Raw genomic sequence first — 27,575 nt, forward strand, 5'->3', positions numbered from 1 at the left:
AATACTGGAGAATAATGCAAATTTTAAGTTATTCTAAATCAAAAACTGATTTGCGTCACAAGTCTCTGAACTTTTTTTCCGAAAGTATCAAATTTTTGAAAACTCGACTGAATTCAGTTACTAAAAGAATCGTGAAAAAACTAGAAGTCTGAGAATATTATTTTGAAATTCGTCAGTGTTCTCGCGGAGGGTCAACCCCTAGGCAATCAGCATCCTCAGAAGTCGATCACAAATGAATTTTCGATTACTTTGCAACCGTTTAAATAAATTTTCACGATTGAAAGAAGATTTTAACACGAAAATTTTTGGTGGAACAATCGAAAAGTCAAAGAATCTCATTACGAATTAAATCACTTACCAGAAATAAAAAATTTACAAAAATACTGAGACTGTAGAGGAACATTATTAACGCTCTTTTCTCGTGCTCGATGTACTTTTCTTTGTACGTTAGGCGCGAGTGTGTTCCCGGAACAATAAAAAAATCGTTAATCGTGAATGAAAGATTAAGAAAAACGGTCCAAGCTGTGCAACCGAAGTGGAGTCGATAAGGTATCGAGTCTCATTGACGTTACGCAAGTCTCTTGAATTCCTAGGAAAATCGCAGTACCACATTTTCGAATGAACATCATTTTTTACAGTTTGAAAAATATATTTTTATTTGCATTAATATATAATTGCTTCGAGTATAAAAATGGTGCGTTCCATTGAAAAATTCTCTGTGAGCCCAAGACCTTCTCTTTTGTTGGTTCACAAGATTTCTTCTCGCGGGAACCTTGAAGTCTCGCAGCGTACGTTATTTACAGGAGTGTTTTAAAAGTCGATCAAATTTATTGATTCAATTTTAAATGTAGACGATTCCGCGAGAAAAATTCCTTATAAAAGTTATTTATAAAATCACAAGTTTAGCTGCTATTTATATTTATATAGCTATTTATAAAACAAGAACGAAAACCCCAATTTTTTTAAAAATATTCTAAAGAAACCCTAGAAGCGTGTCTTTATATTATAAAAACATGAGAGAAAAAATGGAACGTCGAGAAGTTTATCAATAATTTGTGAATTTACGCAGAAAAATTATCACTTCAAAACAAGTGATAAAACTTCTTTTTCCACACTTTATTTTACAACATGATATTCTGCATTTTAAATATTCAGAACCAGTTGATTATTTCAGAAACGTCAAGGCACATTTTCGTTATTTGGTCTTACGTCGTCCATAGTCCACATTTTTTTTTTGCTAAAAAACGCGACAAATAAAGTTTACGAATCACTGTGGTGACTCAAAAAGTGTTTCCGAAAATTTGAGTACTTTTTTTTTCGTTTCAACAAGTTTTGATGATTCTGGTGATTTTTTTTACATCATTTGAATATCCGCGAGTTTCGTCAGCCTAGTTTTTTTTTTCGTAACGATTATATCATTTCACATCAAAATATTCGACAGAGCAATAAAAGGTGATTGTAAATTTGATCGTTTTAAATGCTCTTAAGAATTATATAAAACTTTAACATTGTCGATAGTTATACTAAAAATAAGTGAATAACAATTTGATAAATGGTAGAATTATTGTCGCTATATCGTCTGGGAAGATTTACGATTTTTCGTACATGACTTTATTTTATCTAGTTGAAGGAATTTCGAACCGAAAAATCATTTAATTTTATTATCATTTTGATAATTATTTTCTAAAATTAGGCCATTTTGTGGTCGACCAAGCATTCAAACTGTTGCTTCGAATGTCCCGTTAACGAATTTCAAGGGGATGGTAAACTTGGACAAAATATTAGAAAGATTTGAAATCCTTCAAAATACACTGACACAATTTTGTTTGGTTTTCTTAAAGATAATACCCTAGAAAGTAAAAGGGCAGTGATCGAAGCGAGAATAATGAATTTTTCGTTGGAAGTAGTGAAAGCAAAAGAGAGTCTGACCGATTGCTTACTAGACAATTTGTATTCATTAAAAAAATAATGAATTTTATTCATTCAAATGGTCGTTCATCCACGAAGCACTTCAGCCAAAAGCCCCTATGGGGTCGGACGTTTACACGACACAATCACAATATTCAATTTTTGAACAAAAAGTTCGTTGTTTGAAAGAAAGATGGTCAAACTCTGTGCTTCTTCCACTGTGCTTCAACGTAGCTCTATAAGAAAATTTGGTGAACGTACTTTTGTACATTAATTGCTATTTTCGTGGGGAGATTCTTCGGCAATATAAAAAATATAAATGAGAGGTCCAGCAAAGACTAGGAGTAAGGAGAAACCAAGTAAATGAGTCCAAGACAAGCCCCAATCTGCTCCGGAGCATTTGAACGTGTCGATCGTGGAGGTTTGTAAATTGGAGGAAAGTTCGCGATCCTCGGATGAGAGCAGTTGTTCGGATTCGGTATTCTGGGCGATGAAATTCGATTCGCAATCCGTGGATTTCACGAGAGGCTCGCAAATGGAATTTAATATTATATCGTTTATACCCCTATTTTGATAAATCGATCCTGTGATCGGAGTTGCAATTAAATTTTTCAAATGGTCTTCTCGCAATGTGCTTGCCTCTCCAAATTGCCCAACGGATATTCCATTTTCTTTGCTCGTTGACGGTTGCTCATAATCGATTAAATTTTCTGTGAATATCGAAAACGGCTGTACTGGAACTTTGATGAATCTGTGAGCGAAAATCTCGTTTTCTTTATGTATGTTGTTTATCCTTTTCAGCTCGGAAATCTAGAAATAAACAAAAGGAGAAAAACATTTTTTGTTTGTTCTCGCACAACAATTCAATAAAATTGAATTTGATTTTTCAAAGTATGCAGTTTATTTCATTTTCAATGCTCAAACTTTTTTTCAGCATTACACGATATAATCAGAGTGATTGATATTTTCAAAAACAATAACTGGAATTTGTGAACTCACTGTACACCGATATCTGACAGCCAGAGCCTGCAAAGTGTCGTCCGGTTTAAGAGAAACTTTGATAACTTCAACTTTGCGTGGAACTGTTTTCCCTCTATTTCTCGGCTCCAATGGAATGTCTTCTTCCCCATCATTCTCATCGTCTGAATATAAAAATACATAATGCGGAGATCCTTCTCTCTGAGTTCCACGCTGATATACTGTTTGTCTGGAATATTTGATCAATTAATTTTCATAATGAGCCTAATCATTTTATACCTCACCGATGACACCTTTCCAAAATTTATTTGGTTTTTATTCAGATTAATTTGATGAAACTGATAACTAGAATGATTTTTAAGATGAATTTCGTGGACAAAATAACATCCGATGTTTTCAGAACAATCATAATTTTTTTTTTGTAAATAAAGATACGTTTGATTTATGGAATATTGTTTAAAAATGAAGAAATTGACATGATAATTAATAATTCCCCGAAATGTTGCATGATTAATCGAAAAATGTAGACAAGGAAAAAGGAGAAAAATAGAGTTAATGTGAATTCTGAAAAATTATAATTACTTTCATGAAATCAAATTTACGCTCAACTGCATTATTATTTTAGGCTGGCAGTTTGCTCCAAAACCTGTGTCTAATAGAACCATCATAGAATCTCGATTGTATTTTGAGAACAGAATTGAAACAAAGAAAAAATTCAAAGAACGATACCTGCTCGTTTTTGTCTGATCGTTTAAACTACCAGCCGATTTTTTCCTCATTTTAAGCGACCGATAAAAAAAGGATCGTTGAATTTCACGAATATCTAACGATGAACAGTGATTCCATGTCTGTTGTACTACAATTGTGGATAATAAGACGAGTTTTTTACGCGTCAGACTTGATTATCACTTTTGCAAGAGAAATTTTCACTGCATGACCAATGATTTTTCCTTTCCTCCTTATGGTTTTAAGAAGTTGAACGTGACATAAAGTTGAATGTTTGACATAAAATGCGCCACGCGCACAGATAACACGTCGTTTTGTCGAATAATTATGCGCGCACAAAAAATATACGCTTCTCAACACATAAGCAGTATAGGCACAGTCACGACTGAGAGCAACTGAGAAGTTAGGTTAATTTGGCAATTTCGACAACCTAACGTGACCTGAGAATTTTTTCTTGTACACACATAAAAACGAAGCTAAGACAAAAGTCACTAATTTTTTCATATTCTCACTTCATATATTTCATTTCTTTATTATTTTCACAAGCAACCGTAAAAATTTATAAAAATCATCAAACGCGAAAAAAACAATTCGCGGTACAACTTCGACGACAACCTAACCTATAGCTTGATAATAATTTCTCTACATACATACTGAAAAACAGCTGAGTGGTTTCAAAAGCGCATCGTTTCAATCAATCTTTCGTCGTCGTTGTTTGTTGTAGTTCAAATGTCGCAATTCTTCATTATACTCCTACGCGATTGCGTGAATTGAACAAAAGTACATAAAAAATATTATCAAGATGATGAAATACGAGGAAGCGAACGAGAGATTAAAGGATAAATCGAGATGTGCAGGAGCTCGTGCCGATCTCAAAATGTGCCTTCTCGAAAGTGACTGTTGTAAAGTTGTTAGTAATATTTTTGAAATTTAACCCTTAAAAGGAAAAGTTTGTAGAAGTTAGAAGTCAGAATTCTTGGAATTTCTCGAATTTTTCTTCAGTACTCACTGACATCAACTTCCATTTCGTTATTTTGAAAAATTTATTACGTTATTTGCAGTTCCATCGTACACCGAGAGAATGTCTCAAAGCCAATGATGGTTCAGTACCTGACGCTTGTACAGCACTCCGACTAACATTTTTCGAGTGTAAACGATCCATAGTAAGTCCAAGTAATTTTGATTTATTGCAACGTTTTCCATTCAGTTTTGCAAAATTTGAAATAAGTATCAAAGAAAAGAAAAATAAGTATAAATGATACAATATAAATGAATAGGTAACTCAATTCTTAATAGGTAATTTCAATTCAAAAACATCTTCTGGAATATAATTGGAAGTAGATTGTCTTACTCAACTGTAAACCGAAATCTCTACTTTTTCAACATCATTTCAAGAAGTTCCTCATAACTCTCAACGCTTACTCTCTATATAATTTGAAACTCAAAACTCATTCAGAATAGCGATATTTTCGGTCAGAAGAATAAAATAATTGATCATTTTTACTTTCCGCAGATAGATGGTCGCAGGAGATTCCGGGGAATTAAAGGATACTGAAGGAATTGTGAGGTTAATTTATCATTAGAATTTGTATTCTGCAAATAAAAACAACTAGTCTAATCTTCTGCCGGAAGAAAGCATTGACTTTTTTTTACTTTTGCATTCTTAATCAACTACACCCAATATTTGAAAAATTTTTGTTAATAGTTTGTATAAATGTGGTTTGTGATATGCCTGTGTTTTTACCTTTTATAAGTTGTCTTCAATGAAAAATATTTTTTATCAATTATCAGTTGATTCCGCCTTAAACTGTTTGTAAATGAAGATAGATGAATCTGTTTTTTCTAACCGATTGATGTGTTTTTAAAAAACAGATCTACATGGAAAATTTTCAGAAATTGAAGGTAACTGGAAAAGTTTAGAGGTCAAGGAATCTGAACGATCTTTGTTTTGCAATGAAAAATAACAAGTCTATTCTCGTCGAGTGGAATCATCAGTGACTTACCTTTGATTTTTCACAAATTTGAAACTAATTCAGGAAGTGTTTATTTGTAGTTTGTGATCGAAGTGATTTATTTCGTCGTAGCGTTATTTGAGCTGTACATAAATCGGTAAATAATTCTTAAGCTTAATTACTCGTAATGAATCTGCTATAAACGTGTGGCGAAATTTTTTCAGTGTGTTCTTAATTTATTTTATCCATTTTAGCTTTTATATCATTTTATTTATTCCCTTCAATTTTTACTTCATTTAGAAAAATCGGCAATAACGTGATCAAAAATCTTGATGCAATGTATTCAGATTAAATGGTCATGTTTTTCGATGTACTTGTGTTTCTTTTTACAAAATTCATTTTTGAATTCAATCCTTTCCGTTATACTCGAGTAACGAGTTCATTTCCACACTAATTCATTGAAAATACAATTTTTTTCATTCGCTTCGCGAGGTCTTCTTTTTTCATAACAGTAAAATGACAAAGCAGTTTGGAAACTTTGAGGACGTGAACAGTTTCGCCCTCGTGACAGTTTTTTTATTTTTCATATCAATTATATTCAAAATGACGAAGATTCGGAATCATTATGAGTAGTTATTGAACAAACGAATCTTGCAAAAAAAAAACTCAAAATACATAAAGAATAAATGAATTAGTAATCGATAAATTGGCACAGCATTCGAAGAAATTTGACGTAGACTCAACCGTTCCGAAAAAATCAACCCAAACTCACCGTTTTCACGGAACGTATGAAAATCAAACATTGTTGATAAAAGTATCTAGAGTCACCGTGCGACAAGAGACCACGAAGCATTCAGTTTAACATTTTTAGGGTGGTGAAGTTGAAAAAAACGACAAAAGCGCAACATAAAAAAAGTCGTTTCCACGGAGTCACGAAACGTATTATTTGTCGCAACAGAATCACTATTTTGGAGGTTCGGAAATCGATTTTCGCGCGTTTTTCTAAAGTTCCCAAAACAAACGTCAACCCCCCCGTGGCTCGCGAATCCGTGCGTGTACGCCGACACACGCCGGAAAACGACGAAACAATAAGGTAGTAATGTAAGCGAAACGACATGAGTGTTCGTTATGGTGAAACACGTTATGTTTTCAATATTATACAATCACAGTTTTTTTGTGTGTTTAATCGTATAATATATAATGTATGTGTGTATCGAGAGATATTCGCGATACACGTGAATCACAGTACAATTGCAAGGCTCTTAAAATAGACTTAGGGCTCTTGTTTCATATATGGTCGGTGAGTGTACAATGGTATTTTCTTTTCGTTTAGTTTCATTTTCTCATCTTTCTTTTTTTCTCGTTTCATGACAAACAATTGATTTTTAATAAAAACACTACAACTATGGAATATTATATTACATTATTATTAATACTAAGATTATTGTTTTTATTATTATTATTTATAACCGTATTCATATAGTATTAGTCAAAGATTGCGCCTGCGCAATAATCTATCTATTGTCTCTGTATTGCAACAAGCGTATTGACTCTAGTAGTTGATTTGTACTACTAAACGCTATTTTTTATTTTCTCTTTCCAAATTTATCATAAGTTTTAATGTCAAATTTCGGAGAGCTAAAAAGTTTATCGAATATTTACTTTTCTTATTTTATTGTTATTTTTTTTGTTTTTGTTTTTTTTTTGTTTTGTTTTTTCAACGATGCACATTTCCTAAGATCACTGAGAAATTTGACTAGAAAAATTGAAAAAGTCTCGCACGCATTTTGGTACCATGGGACCACTAATGCCACACTCTTTGTTTCTATCCGTTAATTTTCTTTCCCCAATTATTGTTTGAAGTCGACGAAAAGCAAAGTTTAAATCTAATTTTGGACGAAAAACTTGTCTACCGTATACTCGTGTCTCGAAAATCTTCTAACTTCGGCTCTCGTGGTTTTAAACTCACGATTTTTGTTTTCTTTGTTTGCGGTGTATTTTTTTTCTCTCTCTCTCTCTCATTTCCAATAAATGAACGATCAATCTGCGGCTACGTGTTGAACGCAATACGCACGAACGAATTTCTCACTAATCGCGTTTGCAGCGTGACACGTGATTTTTATTCTCTTTTCTTGTAATTTTTTGTTTGTTTTTGATATCACAGCTCATCAAACATGATATGTCGTTAATTGTAGAAGCCGTTGTAAAAATGTGTTGCTTTATTCGTTTGCTTTGTTATCGGTGTTTTTTTTTTTAAGTTTAAATGTTTGCTTTTTAATGCACGTAGTATTTGTTGGCGATCGAGATGAAGATTCTTCCTTTTCTCGTTCCTTTTTTGTTTTGTTTTCTTTTCACTCTCATATTACAATTGTGCACGCTTTCCCGTAGGTTTTATGGTGACTTGAGTAGAAAAATCGAGCGCCTAGTCAGCCAGTAATCGCTTATCTAAATTTTATCGTTACATAATAATATCGCTTATCGTAGTTAGGAGAAATATCATTGTGCAGTACCGAAATCAGAAGCACACCGACGGCCTGTACAGGCCCGTGTAACCGCAGAGACGCGCCCGCAACGCGGGCAGTAATATCGCTGCTGCTGATAAATTATCCTGAAGCTGAGAACACTCGCAGATCAGCAAATACATCTTGTCACCCTGAGACATCGATTTGTGCAGAGTTATGCGTTTCAGTCCCACGGACTTTGGCAGATAACGATAAATCATCCGCGCACCTACAATTTCAAACAAATTATTAACATTTTAACACTTGACACTTTATTCTTTCGGGGAAGATTTTGAAAAATTAACTTTTTATCAATATTATATTATGTATAATAATAATAATTATTATTATTATTAATATTATCAATTAATTAATCATTATTATTATTACTATTATTATATAATTAATATAATTTCATGGTTTTTTCATTCGGCTGCCAATTTCGTTTGTAGGAAAAATCAAATAATTTTGGCGAAATTTCTTTTGTATCGGGACTTGAATTTTTTTTTTCCCGTCAAAAAATGGTTTGGAAAATATTTAAGAAATGCAGGAAACTTTGTTGTGGGAGACTGACTTCCGGAGGTGAAAAATCGTTTTATAAATGTCGATGTCTAAGAATCTCGTTTGTTTGCTTCCACTGCCGAGAAAATGATATATTTTAATGGTGTTTTCGACATCGGAACTCCAGACTCGTGTCGCATAGAGATAAAATATTAGGAAAGGAACTCGAGTGTCACTCGGAACATCCAAAGTGTGTGACAGTTCTAGCAGCAGCCACTACAAATTAACTTGGAAAATGAGCTCGCGAGACTGACTCGTAATTGAGTAACGACGCAGCCACGTTCTACACAGAGACGTCGCAGTATCTTGATGCCAAATATCGAAAATTAATGTTGGACAACGAATGCCAGTCGCGCCCCGAGTCTCTGCTCTTCCTCGTCGCCTTTAAAACTTCGTTTAATCTTCTCGAAAGTGTGAAAAAAAAACAGGATTTTTGAAAAAAATCATTTTTTCACCCCCCCAGAAACCGATTAAGAAAGAAACTCGATATTTTATCGAAAAAAAGTCGACGAAAAAGGAAACTCGGTGAGATCGCACGATCCTGCAATCGATGCAGGTTTTACGCAGCCCGGAATCAACTCACCGGTCCAGTAGAGCCAGTTTTGCTCGAACTTGAGACCGTCGTCGCCCTCGAAAACTTTGAAAATAGAAACGATGTAGCCGGTGGACGGAATTGGTGGCCTACCACCCGGGGGCTCCAACGGTGGCCTCGCTATCGTCGCCACTTCGTTGAACAAATCCAACGTGTGACTCGCTGCGTAACGCAAGTCGCGCGGATCGAACTTTCGCAATGCTGCGCACTGCACCTCTTGATAGAAATCCGATGGATCCGTGCTGTGTTTGTTTATCAAGTAGTACGTGATGAACGGAAAGTCCGCTGGAAAGGTCATCGTCGAGTCATCGATTAACGGACAAAACGATCGGGGAGACAAAAATTTTGAGAATAACCATGCCGCCACATTGTTAGGATTTTATATCGCGGATTTTTCACGTTTTCACCAAAAACGTTATAATTTTCGTGCCCCTTACAAATTCAAATTTGCCAATTTACCGTTGAGCACAGTAAAATTCCGAGAGCTCGGATACCAGTATCGCCGATGCGCCGAAATTTTTGAAAATTCACTGTGCTACATAGCAGAATTTCATTCGCACTTCAATATTTACTTTAAGTAAAAAAAAAATATGCGAAACACAAAAACTAACGCCGCAGTCGAAAGACAAAACTAAAATCGTAATAAATAAATATAAATAAACCTATTCTATCCCATAAAAGTATAGAAACCTTAGGGGCAATGATCTCTAAGTATGTACATACAAACAAATCAGAACAATAAACAATAATGGAAGGAAAAAAAAAATCGAATATTTACACGGAGAGAAAAAAAAAATTGTAAAAATTACTATGAAACCACAATGTTAGGGGGGTTCCCTATCGCCCTATCGATATTTTGGAGGGTTTTTGCCAAAAACATTTTAATTTTCAAGTCGATTGGAAATAAAAATTTTTAAGAGTATTTTGCTCTGAAAAAATGACGCTGAAGTTCGCAACGTTGGAGTCCAACGAAATGATGTAAAAAACCCTCCAATAATTCCAGTAATTCTCCAATTTTGTTCCCTGTCGAATTTGCAATTCGTAGTTTTTCAATCTGCACCGGTGTTTCGTGAAATCAAAAATTGGTGAATTGCAAAATAAAGTTTTTTCCCTTCGTTTCGTTGGACTAGAACGTTGCAAACTTCAGCGTCGTCTGAAAAATACGTAAACTGTGCTACTTTTTTCAACGTAGTTCATCGGGGAAACATTGTAAAATTTATGTTGTCTCGATGACGAACTGTAAAGTAGAATTATTAATGCTGTTTTGCTATGGTTAGTTGTGTTTTCACAAGCGAAATTTTTAGTTGAGCATAGTAAAATTTGAGGAGCTCGAACACAAGCATCGACGATGCGGCAAAGTCTTCAGAAATTAACTATCCGCGCTTGTTTAATGTGGCACATGAATTTTCATCGAGTTCTCGCTTCACAAGAAACGACTGCGCGTATGTTCGGAAGAATTATTAATGTTACGATATTGTAAAAGTAAATAAAAGGCTGCGTCGTGACATTCCCTTTAAATTGACTTGACAAACTACGATAAAAGTGCTCCCGAGCATCTTTTCGCGTCAATTTAAAACGGTATAGAACCTACGATTGAACCCAAGCAGACTGCACGCTTCAAAAGCTTCGGCGAAACGACAAAAATTCTAGTAAAAATTTGGAGAGTCGAAATAAATCATTTGCCGAGACAAAATAATGTGAAATTCTTCGTCCTCACCATTTCTCTCCATATTCGTGAGCAAGATACTCTGTGAAGCCGAGGGCGCGATTTCAGCAATGAGTTCAGCGGCAGTATCGCGTTGTAGTACCAAAGGCCGAGCGATCGGCGACTCCACCAGGGGATCCAGCGGCTCCAGAGGGGTCATGAAGTGCGCGAGGACACATTGCTTCGGGTCCTCGACTTCGAGGACCGACAACGGGCTCCCCGATCTTTTCTTGTCGGCTATAGGCGCGTGCTTGAATTCAATGAACAAGGCAAATGTGAGTTTTTCCTGTTTGCCCCTACAGAACCATCCTGTCTGCTCTACTCCTCTATTTTTCTCGGCTCTACGCGGAAAGTCGAGAATCATACAACTGGGTTAGGCTCCTCGATCGCCGCCACCGAATTCGAGCCGAAGATATTTTCAGCGAAATCCCAAAAAAATAGTTTTTAGCCATTAATGAAGGTTCAAACGCGACCCCGAACTTAGTAAAAGTGAACTGAAACGAAAATGCCCTTCGATAAGGGAAATTTATGACCATCTCAAAATTCCGTCGTCCATTGAAAGAATCGGGGGGCAGGACCGAAGGCAGCGTTTTAAGGGTCGAAGCCTAAGCTACGATAACCTACTGATAAGAAAAACAATGGAAAAAAAAAGAAAAAAAAACAAAAAAAACACTAAAGAAAGTTCGTACAGGCTCGAGGGGAAATTGAACGGAAGATTTCAATCGCGGACATGCTCCCTCGAAGGTTAGCTTTTCTGGTGAATGATTATATAAATGTGTGTGTGGGAGAAGCCGAAGCCGGATTATCGCTGGAGGGTTGGGTGAGCGCGAAGCGCATTCGCAGGTCACTTTTCTTCATCGCACGCATTCGAATGTTTCGTATGGCTGATCGTACCGGGACTCCAGCTGGCAGGAAACGCTCGAGTGAGGCGAGGGGTATGATGAAGCAGTCGCGGTCCAGCGTGGCCAGTGATATAGGCTCGCCCCGGGGAGGGCTGTTCCCGGAAACTATGAGTGGCGTGTAGATTCCCACTGGACGATTGCCGCTGAAGGATACCTGCGGTGCAGAGTGCAAAACTTTCGTTTCCTTGGTATTTCACACATTTACCAAAAAACTCTCAATTTTCGTGCAACATCAACGCTTATCGTACATTTTACTCGAAGCCGGCTGAAAAAATTGACCTGAAGATTATAGGGACAAGGAGCTTGTGAAATTCTGAAAAGAAAAGTCCTGACCCACTTTTTCGTAAGGTGCACCGCTCCGGAGATATTCACCGTCAAAGAACAGCGAATCCGACGCGTCCCTCGGCGGAGTGGGGGGCAGCACGGGGGCGGAGCTCCCTTCCCCCGCCCGGCGCTCGCTCTCGCCGACGCACCGTATTCGCTGTAATGGTTCTGTCGATATCTCGTTAACGGTCCATCTGAGATTAAAATGGAAAAGGACTTTCCCCTTCGGAATATCCTGATACAATGGATGCCGGGGATGACGAGTGCTGAACGCTCATTTTACGGGGATCATATTCAAAAATGGGATCACAATGGCCTGTTATTATTGTAAATGGCAATGAACGATCTTTCGAGCCCTCGACGTTCTCTCCATTGGTGATCATGGAAGGACCATTATCCTGACATTTCGTCGTAATTTATATGGACCAATCGACCTCGTTAACGCATCACAATATTTCGTCCCGATGCGCACTCCCCAAACTACTGATTGGTTTGACGAGTCCATGGGGAATGAAGAAAACGAGAAAAACATGCAAATATTCAATGCATATGCAACGAGTCGATTCCGATATAGCGTCGATGATTAAGGTTTTAATAACTGTAATGATAATTATTATTTATTATTATTGTCGATAGTACGTTACTGTGAATTGATTATTTCTGGTTATATAATTCTACTGGTTCACCATCCACTGTGGAATCGTTCGTCGTGACGATTGGCACACTGACGATTCGGAATAAAACTCTCGACAAAATGTAAAGAATTTCATTTTGGTCTTTAATTGTTTTTCTTTTTTTCTAATACTTAATTATTCGGAATGAATTTGGTTCGTCCATTTCAGATGAACGAATGTTCAGTTTTTTTTGCTTTTTTTATTAAAATTTTCGCGACTAATCAACCTCGCAGATGTTCAACTCGACTGTATAATAAAGTTGGCACTCGAGGACATCGGGACAGGGAAGAGGTTCGAGGAACGAGGATGGACTGGAATGGAGGTTAAGCAAGTAAAGAAAAGAGGCAGATCGGGGGGCGCTGCGGAGCTTGCGAGAAAAGAGAAAAAACGTTTAACTAGGTTTTGTGGGTGCGGAGTTGAAATAATTAAAGAAGAGTGGGTTAGAACGTCGGGAATGGTACAAGACGGACAAGGCGATAATGACTTAACCTCGAGGTCGTTCACGGGACTTGAGAGTAGAATGGGGCAGAAAATAGAATTGGGGAAGGTGTTAAAAAAGTGTCGAGACAGTCGTAGCAGCCAGCGACTAATTTACGTTGTAACATTTGAAATTTCCTATATTTTTAGGCTTCCTTCGAAATTATTCAATTCCGTACTCCCTTAAGGGCAGGGTAACGTCGATGCGGTGAATTTTTTTAGACACTGCAGATTGATTGTGACATCACGATACGATGTATGAACGAGATTTCCTGAATTTTTAAAACTCGAATATCAATAATTAACTCGATAGTGTTCAATAATTAAATCAAAATCCACTCGACCAATCCTTTTGAAATTTGGCACGTTACTTCATCACACAATTGACCAGGTATCTACGAGAGCTTTTTTCCAATTTTTCATAATTATTAATTTTACAATAACAAATATGCTCCTTTTTAGACGAAATTCAGTGTCTTCGCTTCTAAGTGTCACGAAAAATGCAAAAAATCGAGAAAAAATTCGAAAGTGCTTTCCGAAGTGCCTGAAGATTTGCTACCATCGAGTTAATTATCGACGTTCGGGTTTTAAAAATTCCAGAAGCATTGTTCACGTATTCCAACGTGACGTCACAATCAATAAAATTGATTTGCTATAACCTGCAGCGTCTAAAAAAATTTTTAAAACTGGGCCATTTTTCCACCGAATATGGACGTTACCCCGTCCTTAACAGACACGATACTGCGGATCCAAAAGTGAGGAGAGAGCTCGAGACTCTGAGGTACAAAAACGACAATTTCTTCGTCATTATTTTCAACGAATAATTTAGACTTTTTAGCCTCGTCGCAACTGATTTTCTTCCTTTCACTACAGAATTTCGAATTTCAGTATTCTTTCAATTTCATGAGACTCCGAGCATCGACGTAAAAACGATTTACTGAAAAAAATAGCGTCATCGATCGACAGCCTCGTACGACTCCTCTTCAAACTTTTTTCCTCTCCCCTGTCTCTTTCCAGCCACGAAAGATGATGTGTAATCAGAATACGAGCCTGAATGAATATTTAAAACCGCGTCGAGTCCCACATGCTCGCTTTTACATAGAGCCAGACAATTTGTCATGGCGCGGGGGGAGCGAAAGGCACCCTTAACGCGAGTCGATAAGAGCCATAGATTCATATTCGCACACGTTCGCTGGCATACGTAGCGAGGTGAAGTTCATTGCTGTCGTTCGCGGTCGTTATTCCGCGATGAGAAAGCAGTCGCGTGCTAGGAAAAAATAAAAATCCAATAAACGTATCGAGTTTGACGCCACGTTCAGCCTCCTTTGATCCGCTTGCAAATTCACTCGGTTTTTCTGCTCTATTAAAAACTCGACGAACATTGCAACACCCGCGAAATTGCTTTCTCCGGATTCTATAAATTTTCATTCAGTTTTTTGTTTTTGTTTTTTTTTTTTTCGTATTGAAGTACGAAAATCGTTGGTAAACACGCCTGAGGCTGACACTTTCGTGACGCACAGGCGCGCAATCAAGTTCGAATACCAAAGCGCTTAAATTCGCTGTGCTGGCGTGTTCACACGTTTTCCCCTGTGCGCATGAAATTGCCATATTCGCACGCGATACCCAGTCTCCGGTGCGGTCACGCTTCCAACCCCTTGGGCAATTTTGCCTCGCACCCGAGCCCTGGGCAACGAGGCTCGTGGCAAGGGAACGGCCTTAAAAAGGCTCCAATCCATTTCGATGACTCTGATGCGGTTTGCGGCGAAAAATCGAATTGGGAACGAAATTTCCTCGGATTTGAGGCAAATTGTCAAAACTGAGAACAATAATTCTCACGATTACGGATAATATAATAAAAGCTGCTGGGAATGTGAGATCAATGAAAAATTGAAATGATGAACCTTGAACATTGTGTAACGCGTCCATTGAAATAACTTGGCATCGAAGACGCTTCCGGCTCTTCGAGCTTTGTACGCAAAACACTTGCGTGCATTTACCGATCCGACACTCGTCTCGGCAGCGGCGACAACGATTCTGACGAGTCTTTCTCTTCGCAACGTCCCCTCGAAGTTCACGTGAAATGGAAAGCTTGATTCTCGAAGCAATTGTTATTCAGTACTAAATAATAATGCGATTGTGAATGTGGAAGCGCTTTGAAAGCTCTAAGTTTTTTTTTCAACCGGAAATGAATTTTATTCATAAGAGCACTTTTCCCATTAATGTTTAAACTACAGTGTCACGGTAGCTTTGGAAAGAAGCATTGAAAATCGATGCGAAGCTTCCCCTCGAACGACCCTGATTCAGCCGCTCCGCCACGTGGTCCGAGTCCCTTCGGGCTGAGCATTTCTCGTCCCGATTTACGCGCGGAGCACGACATACTCTCTTGAATATATCAATTTCAGAATCGTAAAACAATTCCCAAGCGTCGTGGCACGCTCATTTGAAATTTATTCAGTTCAAGGCTGCTCGACGCCGGGGGCTACAGAATCTTTCAAAAATACAACTCGAGACCGTGGGGACGAGTGCGATCGTGAAATTCTGAGGAGAAAAGTCCCTTTTCGTTTTCCTCTTGGAGGCAGCGCCGAGGAGATACGAATTACGGAGCGATGGCCAATCCGGTGCGCCGCTCGGAGACGCGCTCGAGTGGGGGAGCGCGCGTTCGCTCCTCGGATTGGCCGCCACTGATTAACGAACAGCTCGACAACGGGGCATCGGAGAAAAAAGTTTCTCGGAGCTTTTCTCTTCAGAATCAGGCGACCCATGCAACTGCTGGGCCCAGCGGTTCCAGAGCGTTTTTCGCCTCTTCGAAAACGTCTTTTGCAACGAGCCGTACAACAACTTCCGCAATTTAACGAACCGATCATCCCCGCGTTAAAAATGCCCCGGAGAAAACGAAAGCGACGCGATAAAAATCTTGCACGTTATAAATCACGAGGATAAATGAGCCTCTCGAAAGTAAAAACAAATAAGTCTTTATCGACAAACGGAACGTCGGGCGATCGAAAATGCAACGGATAAATAACGAGGCCGGTTCGCGACCTTGGTCAGTCTAATGGCGCATAGCGGGTGTGTACATACCGCACTTACCATACAACACGTGTACATGGCACGCCGAGAAACAGATCGTATCTTTGAGGGAACTGCACAACTCTCGAATACTCACATTCGTGATACACACAAGTGTCCACAACGCAGCTGTGCCTTTCAGGAAGCGAGTATCGACTGACCGAAGATATTTATCGCGATCGAGTCGATAGCACACAGTTGCATGCTCCGTCAACGTTTTCTTCTCTCTGTCACGAAGATGGGATATTTTGTATCGAGTGTGCCGCGGACATGGGTACGAAAAAAAAGGAAGAACAATTTCAATGCTCCTACACACGCATCGATCTAAGAGATTTCAGACTACTAAAATTCAGTTTCTGAGACCCTCGTCGTGGCTTCTGCATCGAGCAATTATTCATGCAAATACTACATTTTTCGATTTTCTTATTCCGTTGGAGTATTGCATGGAAATTCTATTTTGAGACTAAAACCGTGGCTTGGTTTGACTACCATTCGAAATCGCTACGATCCAGTTCTGTAGCGGAAATAAAAATTCACTTTTTGAAACTAACATCGTCGCATGGGAGCTTGTTCGATCTTCGTTAAAATTCTACTTTTCGGTGATCTATTTTAGAGGGAACGCTGAGGGATTCGATAGAAAGAAATGCAGGATCGAGAGCGATGTTTGTCGAAGTTATGCAAAAAAATGGATATTTTTTTCTCGGAGATCCAACGGAAATCGTTAGTACACCAAAAAATGAGAAAAAAAATTGTTGATTCAATATGGCAATCTATTGCTATTTAATCAATTAATTCTAATGTTAATTAATTAGTTATTGGAAGAGCTTTCTCCATTCAAATGCAATATTTTCGGAGAGAATAAATCTGTAGCTTGATCTAAAAAAATTTTGGTAATTCAATTAATATATTTCATTGGCACCCCATAACGCCACATTTCGTTGTTCCAATGCACCAAAAATTCAACCTTCCGGTTCGGGAAAGTTGTAAAAAAAGAAAAAAAGATTTGAAAAAAAAATTTGAAATAGCGTTCAATAAAAAATAGCGTTTTCGATATTTGCCTGTTTTTTAAATAAAAAATTGCGAAGCAAAAAGTTTTTTTTGCTCTCACAGCGAAAGTGTCAGTGCCCCATGAAATCATGAATCTCATAAAATGTAGTCACTCTCGAATAAAGGACGATGTAGTCGAAGCGTTTCGAGAGGAGGAAGAGGATCGCGGGAGTAGAATAAAACTATATTGAAATATCGAAATACCTGTCTGGAGGCAGTAGGTGTAGGCGGTTCCGAGGAGTCCTTGCCGAGATTGCCGTTCTGTTGTTTCCTCTTGTTGGCATTAGTGGTCCCAGGGGAGGTGAGATTGGCATTGGCATTGGCATTGGTTGCGCTCTGTTGGGGTGGATTATTATTGTTGGCCGGATTTCCGCCGCCGCCTCCCCATTTGATGACGTGGGGTCCGGAGTTGCGACGCGGTCCGGGTCCGAGGCCACGCGTTTCGTTATCATCGGGGGCACCTGTGGGTGGCGACAGGAAGAGATGAGTGCGATAAGCGTGGCTGGGGTGTTCCTCCATCGGGTAGTAGCCGAATTCGCGGCTGCGCCTAATGGGCCCGCGGCCAGCAGCGGTGCCGATACTGGGCCTGATACCGAGACGGGGGCCGCCCGGGCCGATGGAGGAGCCGCCGACTCCGCCTGTGCTACCGACCGAGCCGGCCACGATCCCGTAAGACCCGATTCCTGTGCGTCCCGAGCCACCGCCGTCACCACTGCTCGAGCTTTTCTCCCCGAAGTTCTTGCGAAACATAAGATTCATGATTGGACCGTGTCTTAATCGTTTATCAGTTTGGATTTTCGTATGTCAAAGTTCCTCTTGCTTCAGGCTCGTTTCAAGCGTATACTGTTGATGGATGCGTGTGTGTGTGTGTGTGCGCGCGCGCGTGCGTGTGTGAATTTGGGGCAAGGACGAGTGCGGCTCGAATCCGCCTGTTCTGAATCGTATGAAGGTGTCATATGCTGCGACAACACTGATGCTTTCAGGACTAACAACGAGACTCGTGTGCGACAGGATTGCGTGTTTTTCCACCACCGGACACACAACCGCGCCTCCGCATATGGATTTTCTTTCTCTTCCTTTATCCCTGGCACCCATACAACGGACATTCGGACATTAGCGCTCACATTGACCGGAACACACAGAGAAACAGAGGCACACGTGGGGACACACAGGCACACAAAGTCAAACAAACGCTCGTACTTATGCGAGGATCTTTATTCTCTTTGGTCTTTAATCGTCCCGTTCACCGGAGCTTCCGATTCGGTGAGCCGATGTCTCGGATTCGGCACGCTCATTTTTCAAGGAATATTATACACACGAGTTAATGCCTCAATTATGCAACAGAATTAGTCGGAATCACGGATAACGTTTATGCGTTGAAGCCCGTCGTGCTACCTCCTCGCAGACAACCGAAACGAGATTTTTACTCCTCGACGATGTTATTCCGTTCCGTGAGTCGTCGCTCAGAGGAGAACCGAGCGTCAACGGCTGGCGAGTCCGCGGGTACGTCGACAGCACTACCGCGACATCGTGTGCGACGGAGCTCGACGTCTTCGTCGTCGGCGTCATCGCCATCGTCGACGTCGTCGTCTCGCTACTCGCGTCTCGCAGCTGTCCAGCTTGCATCGTGGCCTCGCGAGACGAGGGGAATGCCAGAGGTGTGAGGGCGGTTAAGAAGAGGGAAGAAACCACGAGGAAGCTCGTGGACGAGCGGGCTCCCGACTAACGCCTTAAAAAACCTGCTTTTCCCTCCTTTTCATTATTTATTGTCGCCTCGTCGCGGCCTATTTTCGGCGATTGATGGATTACCACACGCGAAAACGTCGACACACGATCAATGGCAGTTTTCGCACGCACTCGTTCCCTTGAAAAATCACCTGGCCCCGAGTTTTTTCTCTCTTTATTCAACGCACCTTCGCTCCAAGCTTAACAACCAACGGACATTCATCTATATGAAGCGACAAACATGATGCGGACTAGACCTTCGCACATGAGGAACGAGCGCGCTCGGAGCGAACGGCAAGCACCGAAAGAGCGAGCGAGCACGTCATATTTCGTTGCTCCTCAAAGGTCGCGTGTTAAAAATATACCACACGACGCTTCCTCGCACTAACCCTCTCATCGCGCTGCTCATCCGTCTAAGACTCGTTTATAAAACGATTCTTGGCTTCTCTACCGCGGATTCTTATTTTTTTCCTCTTTTCGATCTCGATCCTCCCTTGTTACTTTCATTATTTTCATGAATTTATTCATTTTCCGTTATTTCCATTCGGTCCTAAGGCTCTTTCGAGTTCTCGTCGTGCGACCCCCCACTTTTTTCCTGCTGCGATTACCGCCTCCATTTTTCGAGTTATTTTGAAAATCGAGCCGCCCCGCACGAGCCCAGAGGTGTCGCCGATCAAACGATATTTTCCTTATTTCCGGAGATTCTCTTCCCGCTCCTCATCGCCACTTCACCGGAACGTTTTTCAAGCCGCTCCCTTCAGCGCGGTTACTCTGGAAACAACAATGTGGGGAGGAACCCGAAAAATAACACAATCGAGTCGGAATATTGGAAAATATGGAATTCGACGACTTTCACAAGTTCGGAAAATGATTTTCAAGATTTTCGTTCCACCGTCTATCTCATACGACTTTGGCACGAAAGCCCTAAGGACGCCTCGAGGAACGCGACTCGCGGTACTGGACAGACATGCCCAAGAAGCGGGCATTTTGTCCTCCGTTTTTTCTCCCTCTTCGCGTGGCTCGCTCTCTCTCTGTTTTTCTCTTTCTGACGTGCGCGACCACCCCGTTTTCCCGTCTATTTACTGTAACCCGCGACAAGAGCGGAAAGCTATGAGAAAACTTTCGTCGTCATCGCGTTTTGCCTCCCACCTCGCGACGTAAGACATTAATAGCAAAGAGCTCTCGATTGATCTGCCGTGGGAGCGAGTGCTCTACCGTTCTCACCAAAACCAAACAATATATGCGAGCCTCGTGCCCACACGATTTCAGACATGAAATATAACAGTTGTAGATTTTATTGTCTCGGTTTAATTCTATTTGTACCCGCTCCGGATATAAATGTGCCGTTTCCACGTACCGGGTGTCCCAGTGGTGGGAAGAGCCGATCTATAAAAAACCTTCGAAAATTTTGGAGGTTGGCAAAACCCAAGCTGCTGACGATTCGAGCCCATTAATTTCCGGAGGATAACTACCATCAGGAGCGACGAAAAACATTTTTTTGTGGACTTCTGACTCCATCATTTCTTCCCCCTCCCCCCCCCCCCCCCCCCAGAAATGTGGAGCGAATGTTTTGCTGTATTGAATAAACGATCATTCGCCAGCCCCGAAGAGTTTCATTTAATGTTTTCAGTTTTTTTCTTCTCGCTCTGTTTCTCTACTGACTTGTGTACGTTCTCGTTTTTCCCGGGACGTGTGTCACCCGGTATACGTTCGAAACGCTAATCCCCGAGCGACGAAAAGCTGGGTAAAATCGACCGAGAATTATTATGAGAAGTGCCACGTCCGATGTGGAATCGCTTATCAATAAATCGATTCTTTTGCGCGATGTACGAGTTCCTCGAAAAGAGGGAAAAGCTGTTCTTCGGATGGTAAAAGCCGTGACCGAGATGCCCGAGACTCGTGAACAGTTTTAAGAGGTTTTGAAAATTTGTGATATTTGACAGTCCCGCCCGGTGTTTTTCCAGAGTCGAAAGTGGGCTAGAAGGGAGGCACGTGTGATTTATTTGATGGAGTTAAAAAGCGTGAGACACGAATGACGAAGCAGCAAACTCGGACAAACACGTCAAATGATAAACATTATTCCAGTTACCGTTGTTACCACCGGGTCAATGTGAAGCGTCGTTAAAGTTATTAAAACGAACACAAAAGCTTTCGACAGTTCGATTCGACCTCTCATTCGCACCCACAGAAGCTTGCTCTTCGCATGAAATTTAGTGTGTTCAAACGCATGAGAAAAAACAGACGTACGACCGACTGCGCAGTTGACTGTTAAACCTCCAATTGTACCTCCGATTATTCGAGCTTCTCTATAAAGCCGCCTCGGCCTCTACCGATCGCACGAAAATGTTGAGTCTTCAATTGCGAATCGGAGACGTGTCTCTCAACTGCGCGTCGTTTAACGCTCGTCGGTTAATAATAATCTGCGGGAAGGATAAGGCGAATGTGGGAGGAATTTGGGGCTCGAGTGGATCGGGCGTTGGAGCAGCAGACGCGCGAGATGCTAGTGGTTCGAGTCGACTTTGGTCAGACGGAGTGTCACAATTCCATCGTCAATCGTATTTATTCGTATCAACATTTGCCTGACTGTCGTCGTTCGTGTCCGGGAACCGCGAGTTTTGGGTCCGAAAATTCTTGCACTTCCGGCTCGCTTGTCGAACGAAACAAGCCGAGAGAGAATTTCAGCAGATTATTCAGTGGCGTGTAACGGGCTCGAAGATTCGAACGAGGAGGAAGGGATTGCTCGTGAAAAAAGTGGATGGGACGAGAAGTGTCATCGTCGGTCGCGCACGCACGCACACGTGACGAGGGTAAAAGAAAGCGCGCGAAGGATCGATAGCTGTTGAAACATTCACCGTCTCTCGAGGCCGCGAGTCCCTCAAGGTTACTTCCGTTAGGCGTTCCCACTCCTCGAATCTATGCTCGTTACATCGCCAACTTTTCTACAAGTGACAACAATTAAAAATGTAGGATCGCGGTCGGTCGATGGAAAAAGGGCTCTCCCCGTGCGAGGGAAGAAGCGCAGGTACGATTTGAGGTTATTTTTCTCCTCCAGCTTTCCGCCTATTCTCATTGTTTGCCCTCTCAATTTATTTGCTGCGACGTCGTGACGTTAGAATGCAACTCCGGAGGGACTGCCAAGATGAAAAGACTCGCGACGATCTACTCCGAGACAAAAGTGGTGTCCGATCCGAAGCAATTCCCTCAGCCAAATAATGAGAAACGGTGAGACTTTGTTTGACTCGCTGAGCATGCGGTATGCCGAGATAAACGTACGAGAGAAAAGCCCCGAGCGCAATCCCGCGACGAGAATGATTGTTCGAGAGCACCGGAAACGCGATATGTGGCTGCCCGTACGAGCGACACCCCCGCACTGCCTGGGGCCTCGTCGAAGAAACTAACACGCCGCAAAGTCTCTCCTCCTCTGGCCAGAAAGACCTCGGGCTTGGGTGGGGCTTCGTTCGTGTGCGTTCCGCTCGACGTTCATGCGTGCGTACACACCTCCACGAACTCACGTGGATTCATTTGTTCGTGTTGCGAGGACCGCTCGACGGTAAACTGAACATCGATACCGACGAGCCTTCGTATATTTACGATATTAGCCACTTACCGCTCGAAAATATCACTCGATCTCAATCTTATTAGGTCACGCTGAGACAAACGATTTTATACCGAACAACCCTCCTCGCGGCTCGCTTTCCTTTCCGGAATTCCTCATTCCCAATCCACCCTCGTATCAGCTCCGCATTTTTTCAATTCCATTATACTCTCAATTGATTCTTCAATAAAATTAGCTCTTATCGAGTCGCTCAATGATATTGCCCATTGGGTGGAACACGCGACAGGGAGAGTCGGACTTTTTCGCATTTTTACAACCCCCTCGATCCTCGAAAATCACCCTTTTTCTTTATATTTTCAATCCTCCCTTATCTCCGCTGGCTACTTTCCAACAAAATACGTTTTTAACCGATTCCTTATAACACTTGAAAACGTCGCTCGCTTTCCAACGCCACGAGAGCCAGTGATCGAAATATAATTCGTACTTCACTGGCTGAGGAGAGAATTATTGATGCCAATTGAATGCGGCACTCGAAGCATGCTCGTTTCTGTTACTTCGAAATCAAACATTTGTTTTTATCACCAATAAATAACGTCACTCGAAGCATATTTGCTTGCGGTCTTTCCGAATAAAACATTCATTTTCATCAACAATTTCATTGATTTTTTTTCTTCTTTTTTTGAAAGTTCCAACGAATACCTTTGAGCATTTTTAACAAAACTCTTTGATTTTATTATTTTTTGCAGGAATATAAATTTTACGACGATGGCTTTTGCAATTAAATTTACAAACGCCGATTTACAACGCCAATATAAAAGCGAGAGAAAAAAAAAACAGCATTTGAATTCACAATTGCTTCAAATAACGTAACCGCATCTCTTTGCCTGTGTCAATGTATTTTAGCAACTTATCTCGTTCTCGGTCGTCAGTCGAGGTATTACAGAGAATTCACCTCTTACTCTCAAACCACCCAAAATATTGTCTCCCTTCTCCCTCTCTCCGTTTTCGCGATTTCTTTCCCTCGACTAGCATCGAAGAAGTTTTTCCATTAGACATTTCGAGTTTTTTCTTCCGAGAGCTCTACAAAATTATTGATGAGATCATTGGGCGAGGCGAAAATTCAAAGGATCTTGAGAAAAACAACTCGAGAAAGACATCCAGCCCCGCGCGAGCCTCCACTCTGATCCTTCGAAAGCACGAAGCGAACACGTGACACATTAAAAAAACTTCGTTTCCCTGTTGAACGTGAAGAATTCAGGTCTCAATCTCGCGCAACATTCTCAGCAATAAAAAGGAACCTTGTCACTTGTTGCCTGTCTCCTATTTCACGAGGCGACTACTCACGGCGAGCGTCTAGACTTGACGCTCGCCTCGAAGGGGAATAAAATAGTGATTTCCCAGGAGTTTTAGCTTTATGACATCCTTCGTGTCCTGGTTTCGATTCAGTGCAGTAAAAACAGAGTTGCTTCAACAAAAATGGAAGATTGTGGCCCACAGAAATAAGCGAAGGAGGCTCGTGTCGTTGGGAATTGGTCGTAAAGCTTTGGCAAAGGAATTCCAGTGCTTTTCGCTCCGAATGACGTCGCGACGTGTCCGCGAATCGGCCCCTTAGAACTTCCACTCATTTACAAACCAAATCACAGACGTCGCCAGCGTCTCTTCTGTCACGAAGGTTCGTTCGAACAATTGATTCAACAAACTGCGAAGACGCAGCAACATTTTGCTCGGCACGAGTCGACGAATTTTTATTCTGCCTCGAACCCACTGATTTCTCGGTACGTTACCAAATTGATTGCGTCATGCGACTCGCTCCAGATGCGCCCGAGCAACGAATAATCTCGTCAAAGTGCTCTTAGCACGAATCCCCGGGAGCGATTCAAGAGCATTCGATTCTTCTTCGCTTTCACTTTCATTCGTTGCATTTAATTCGCAACCCAAGAATAACTTTAGAGAGAGAGAGAGAGAGTGGCACAGTGACTCGGCTTGTGCGAGGAGGTGCCGTCAGGTCAAGGCGAGTCGATTGACGGTTTCTGAACCGAAACCACGTGTCCCTGCCTGTTTAACAGGGTTCAAGGCCAATCGCGGCGAGGAGACACATTCCTGCGCACTGCGGATGAATTTTCTCGTCTCTCAATGACACTTGCGGCTCATTGACAAGCATTTCTCGCAATTTCGAACGCCGCAGTGATCGAGAACTGCAGCACGAAATCATTTTTTTTCAAACTTTCCTGTCGAGCTTTTTTATCACATCCTTGCACGCGAGATTCCAACTTTGAAAAACTGTCACTCGATAAATAATAGCAAACTGCACGATTCTGCTTCTTCTCCTTTTTTCTAATTCGTATCACAAACGTCAGCTTCGGAGCTACCAAAAATGCAGAATGACAGCGAAATGATTGCGGATTAGAAACTTTGAAAATGACCTGGAAAAAGCGCTGGATGGAGTCAGCCTGTGAGTGACGATGAGAAGGTTTTCGAAGTGGAGAAACGTGACGTATTTCTCGATGTTTTACCATGTGGAAGCAATGAAGATTCGGTAATATTCCAGCACAACACGCGATTCAACGTCGGACTAAAGACGGATTCGAAAAACGCAGGGCGATTGAGTATTTCACGAGAGTTACGAGCCCGTTCGAAAGCCAACTGAGCAAAAGTCGATTCGAAAAAAAAACTATTTCCGTGGCGACTGGAGGGAGGGTGGGGCGAGAGAGTCGTACGAATCGCGATCGTCGTTTGAGACATGCGTCACTTTAGCGGAGAGATTTATTAGCACATTTTCATGCGGTTCGACACACGAGCATATATGTTTCGGCGCCCTCGTCAATTCGTGTCTCGGTGATTTTTGCGTCGCCGCGCGTACGTATTGCGAGGCGATGTTTCTCCCGGAGGTGTCAACGCGTTGTCATCTTTTCGTCACAATCGAGCACGTGCTCGAATCGGGGCTGCGCACGTAATATTCCGCAGGCGAGGTTTCAACTTCGAGTTTCGCCATTGGAGGACCGAACGTTTCCCAACGAGTGCTTCGGCAAAATATCGCGAAGGATGTGGACTTTCGATTTCGAAAGCTTTATAACTCTCCGGTGTTGGGTTCCTCGATGATGAAACGAGCTTTCCTGGGCGTATTAATCCGCCGGCCGTTCTTTCAGAACGATGAATTTTACTGTCCGCATCGACTGCGATCGTAAAGCACAGCCGTTGGGCTTGGGAAGCTCAATTTTCGAAAGAATCGAGTCGAGCTAGTGTTTCCGCGGAGGAAAACGTCCTCGGTTTACTGGCCGTTAGAAATTATTGGGGATCATAAAATCCCGAGAACTCGATGAATATCAAACTACGGCGGCTCAACGACCTTGTCTCGATGGACGCAGGCGGAGCGCAGCTCGAAAATGCCACGGGATATGCTGCACATCCGGCTTCGAAGTTCCACATTAATCTGCGGACGGACGCGCTAAACATCTTGGCATTAGACGCCCGCGGAGTCGCTACGAAAGCTCGCGATGCTCGAGTGATCGGTAAAAATAGATTCGGAGCTTTTCGCCTCGGCGTATGCGCAAAAGGAGTAAATATAAACTTCAAGGCGATCTGAGAAAGCGGATCGGCGTTTTTGACTTCTGAGCACGACTCTTGTTCACGAATTTCCTTTGTTTTATTTTTATTTTTTTTTTTCACTTCATGATCGCTCTTCTCGTTCGACACAAAATTTCAATTTTCGAAGATATTCCAAAGCGCAAATTCTTCAATTTTCAATATTTCTCTATGATTTTAGTTCAGGCGATAGCCACTGCGCTTTACAAATCGAAACGCTCTTTGGTTTTTTCATCTCAGATTAACCAATCTCCCGGAATCGTGGCGACTACTGTAAAGTAGTTTCACACCGAATCTACCCGAGATATCGGAGTTTAAAAATTCTATCATAGAGTTGAAATACCAATGAATAATCCCTCCAAATTTCAAAAGTCTATGTTTTTTTTCCTCGTCGCAAAAAAATCGCGAAGAAACCCTAAAAAATCGGGCTGTCACGCGGGGCGGCCCCCTTAATATCGCTCAAGGTGTGACAAACACTGGCATCTTTCATTCGACAATGTAACAGGGAACAGCTGAATTGGCTTATTCCCACGAGAATTCGCTGCAGTGTCAATGAACGCTCGATGTTTTTTGTTCGAGCGAGCGTGCTCGTGGCCACGGCAGCAGCTGGTACGTTAGACGCATAAACTGTGATTTTCCATTGGAGAAAAAAGTTTACGCGGACCGTAAGTGTTTACCGTTGGCATTCACCCAACTTCGGAGTTTCACGATGGCACGTATTAGCAGTGACGTTTCAAAGTGAAAAGCGTCCGTCGAGGAGCGAAGCCTCGGCCCTCTTTATAGTCTCGGACGCTGCGCTCCTGCTGCGAGAGACCTTTCGGCGGGGACCACCTAGCGGCGGAAACGCGAAGCTCCTCGATCCTCCGGAGGCGTAACGGAGTGCGGTTTACGGATCGAGTTTCGCAAGGATTTTTATCGTAAACAAAAGTAAATTGAGGCAAAAAAATGGTAAGAATGAAACGTAAGAATTTCAATTAAAACATGAAAAGATACGCTCAAGGATTTTCTGCGATTAAACAAAAAGCGACCGAACGAACGAGCAAAATATCTCTGCAACCGGGGAGGATGGAAAAAAACCGAGCTTTTAATTGCCAAGTGCGCAGGCTCCTCAAAAATAGAGTGGATTTTGATGGCATTTAAGGAGTATTTAAAGCTCCTTTAAAATAATCCGAAGAAACGGGTCGCTAATATTCTTTCGTGGGTCAACAGTTTCCCATTGAGAGTGAGAGGAGAGAGTCGCACGATGAGAATAATACAACTGGCGAAGTATTCGGCGAAATGGATTGTCCGAGTGCAAGC

At 41.5% G+C, this 27,575-nt stretch overlaps 3 protein-coding genes across 15 annotated transcripts in view; 1 reads left to right on the forward strand and 2 right to left on the reverse strand.

Annotated features, from left to right (window-relative positions):
- Positions 1 to 628: 628 nt before the first annotated feature.
- LOC122412723 (lysM and putative peptidoglycan-binding domain-containing protein 3) lies at positions 629 to 3,749 on the reverse strand. The gene is made up of 3 exons (XM_043422503.1): positions 3,616 to 3,749; positions 2,908 to 3,115; positions 629 to 2,718 (listed from the first exon to the last, which is right to left on the reverse strand). The coding sequence occupies exons 1-3, from the start codon at positions 3,663 to 3,665 to the stop codon at positions 2,179 to 2,181; spliced, it is 798 nt and encodes a 265-aa protein (XP_043278438.1). The 5' UTR covers positions 3,666 to 3,749; the 3' UTR covers positions 629 to 2,178.
- A 298-nt stretch (positions 3,750 to 4,047) lies between these two features.
- LOC122412732 (cytochrome c oxidase assembly factor 5) lies at positions 4,048 to 5,247 on the forward strand. Its single transcript, XM_043422515.1, has 4 exons — positions 4,048 to 4,068; positions 4,337 to 4,522; positions 4,674 to 4,775; positions 5,126 to 5,247. The coding sequence occupies exons 2-4, from the start codon at positions 4,415 to 4,417 to the stop codon at positions 5,165 to 5,167; spliced, it is 252 nt and encodes an 83-aa protein (XP_043278450.1). The 5' UTR covers positions 4,048 to 4,068; positions 4,337 to 4,414; the 3' UTR covers positions 5,168 to 5,247.
- Positions 5,248 to 5,665: 418 nt separating this feature from the next.
- Positions 5,666 to 27,575, reverse strand: part of LOC122412720 (uncharacterized) — a 28,621-nt gene continuing 6,711 nt past the window's right edge. For 5 of the 13 annotated variants that reach the window (XM_043422490.1, XM_043422489.1, XM_043422488.1 and 2 more), the window contains 5 exons: positions 17,618 to 18,151; positions 11,818 to 11,979; positions 10,936 to 11,173; positions 9,210 to 9,503; positions 5,666 to 8,294 (listed from right to left, as the gene is read on the reverse strand). In XM_043422490.1, coding sequence (XP_043278425.1) covers positions 8,080 to 8,294; positions 9,210 to 9,503; positions 10,936 to 11,173; positions 11,818 to 11,979; positions 17,618 to 18,151 — 1,443 coding nt within the window. In that variant the 3' untranslated portion in view covers positions 5,666 to 8,079. Of the gene's footprint in view, positions 8,295 to 9,209; positions 9,504 to 10,935; positions 11,174 to 11,817; positions 11,980 to 17,617; positions 18,152 to 21,385; positions 21,587 to 21,990; positions 22,129 to 25,207; positions 25,452 to 27,575 lie in introns of those variants that run through there. The other 8 variants (XM_043422495.1, XM_043422494.1, XM_043422492.1 and 5 more) reach the window with 7 other exon arrangements.

Source organism: Venturia canescens, chromosome 6, assembly GCF_019457755.1.
Source record: "Venturia canescens isolate UGA chromosome 6, ASM1945775v1, whole genome shotgun sequence".
In the NCBI taxonomy this organism is placed as follows: Eukaryota; Metazoa; Arthropoda; class Insecta; order Hymenoptera; family Ichneumonidae; genus Venturia; species Venturia canescens.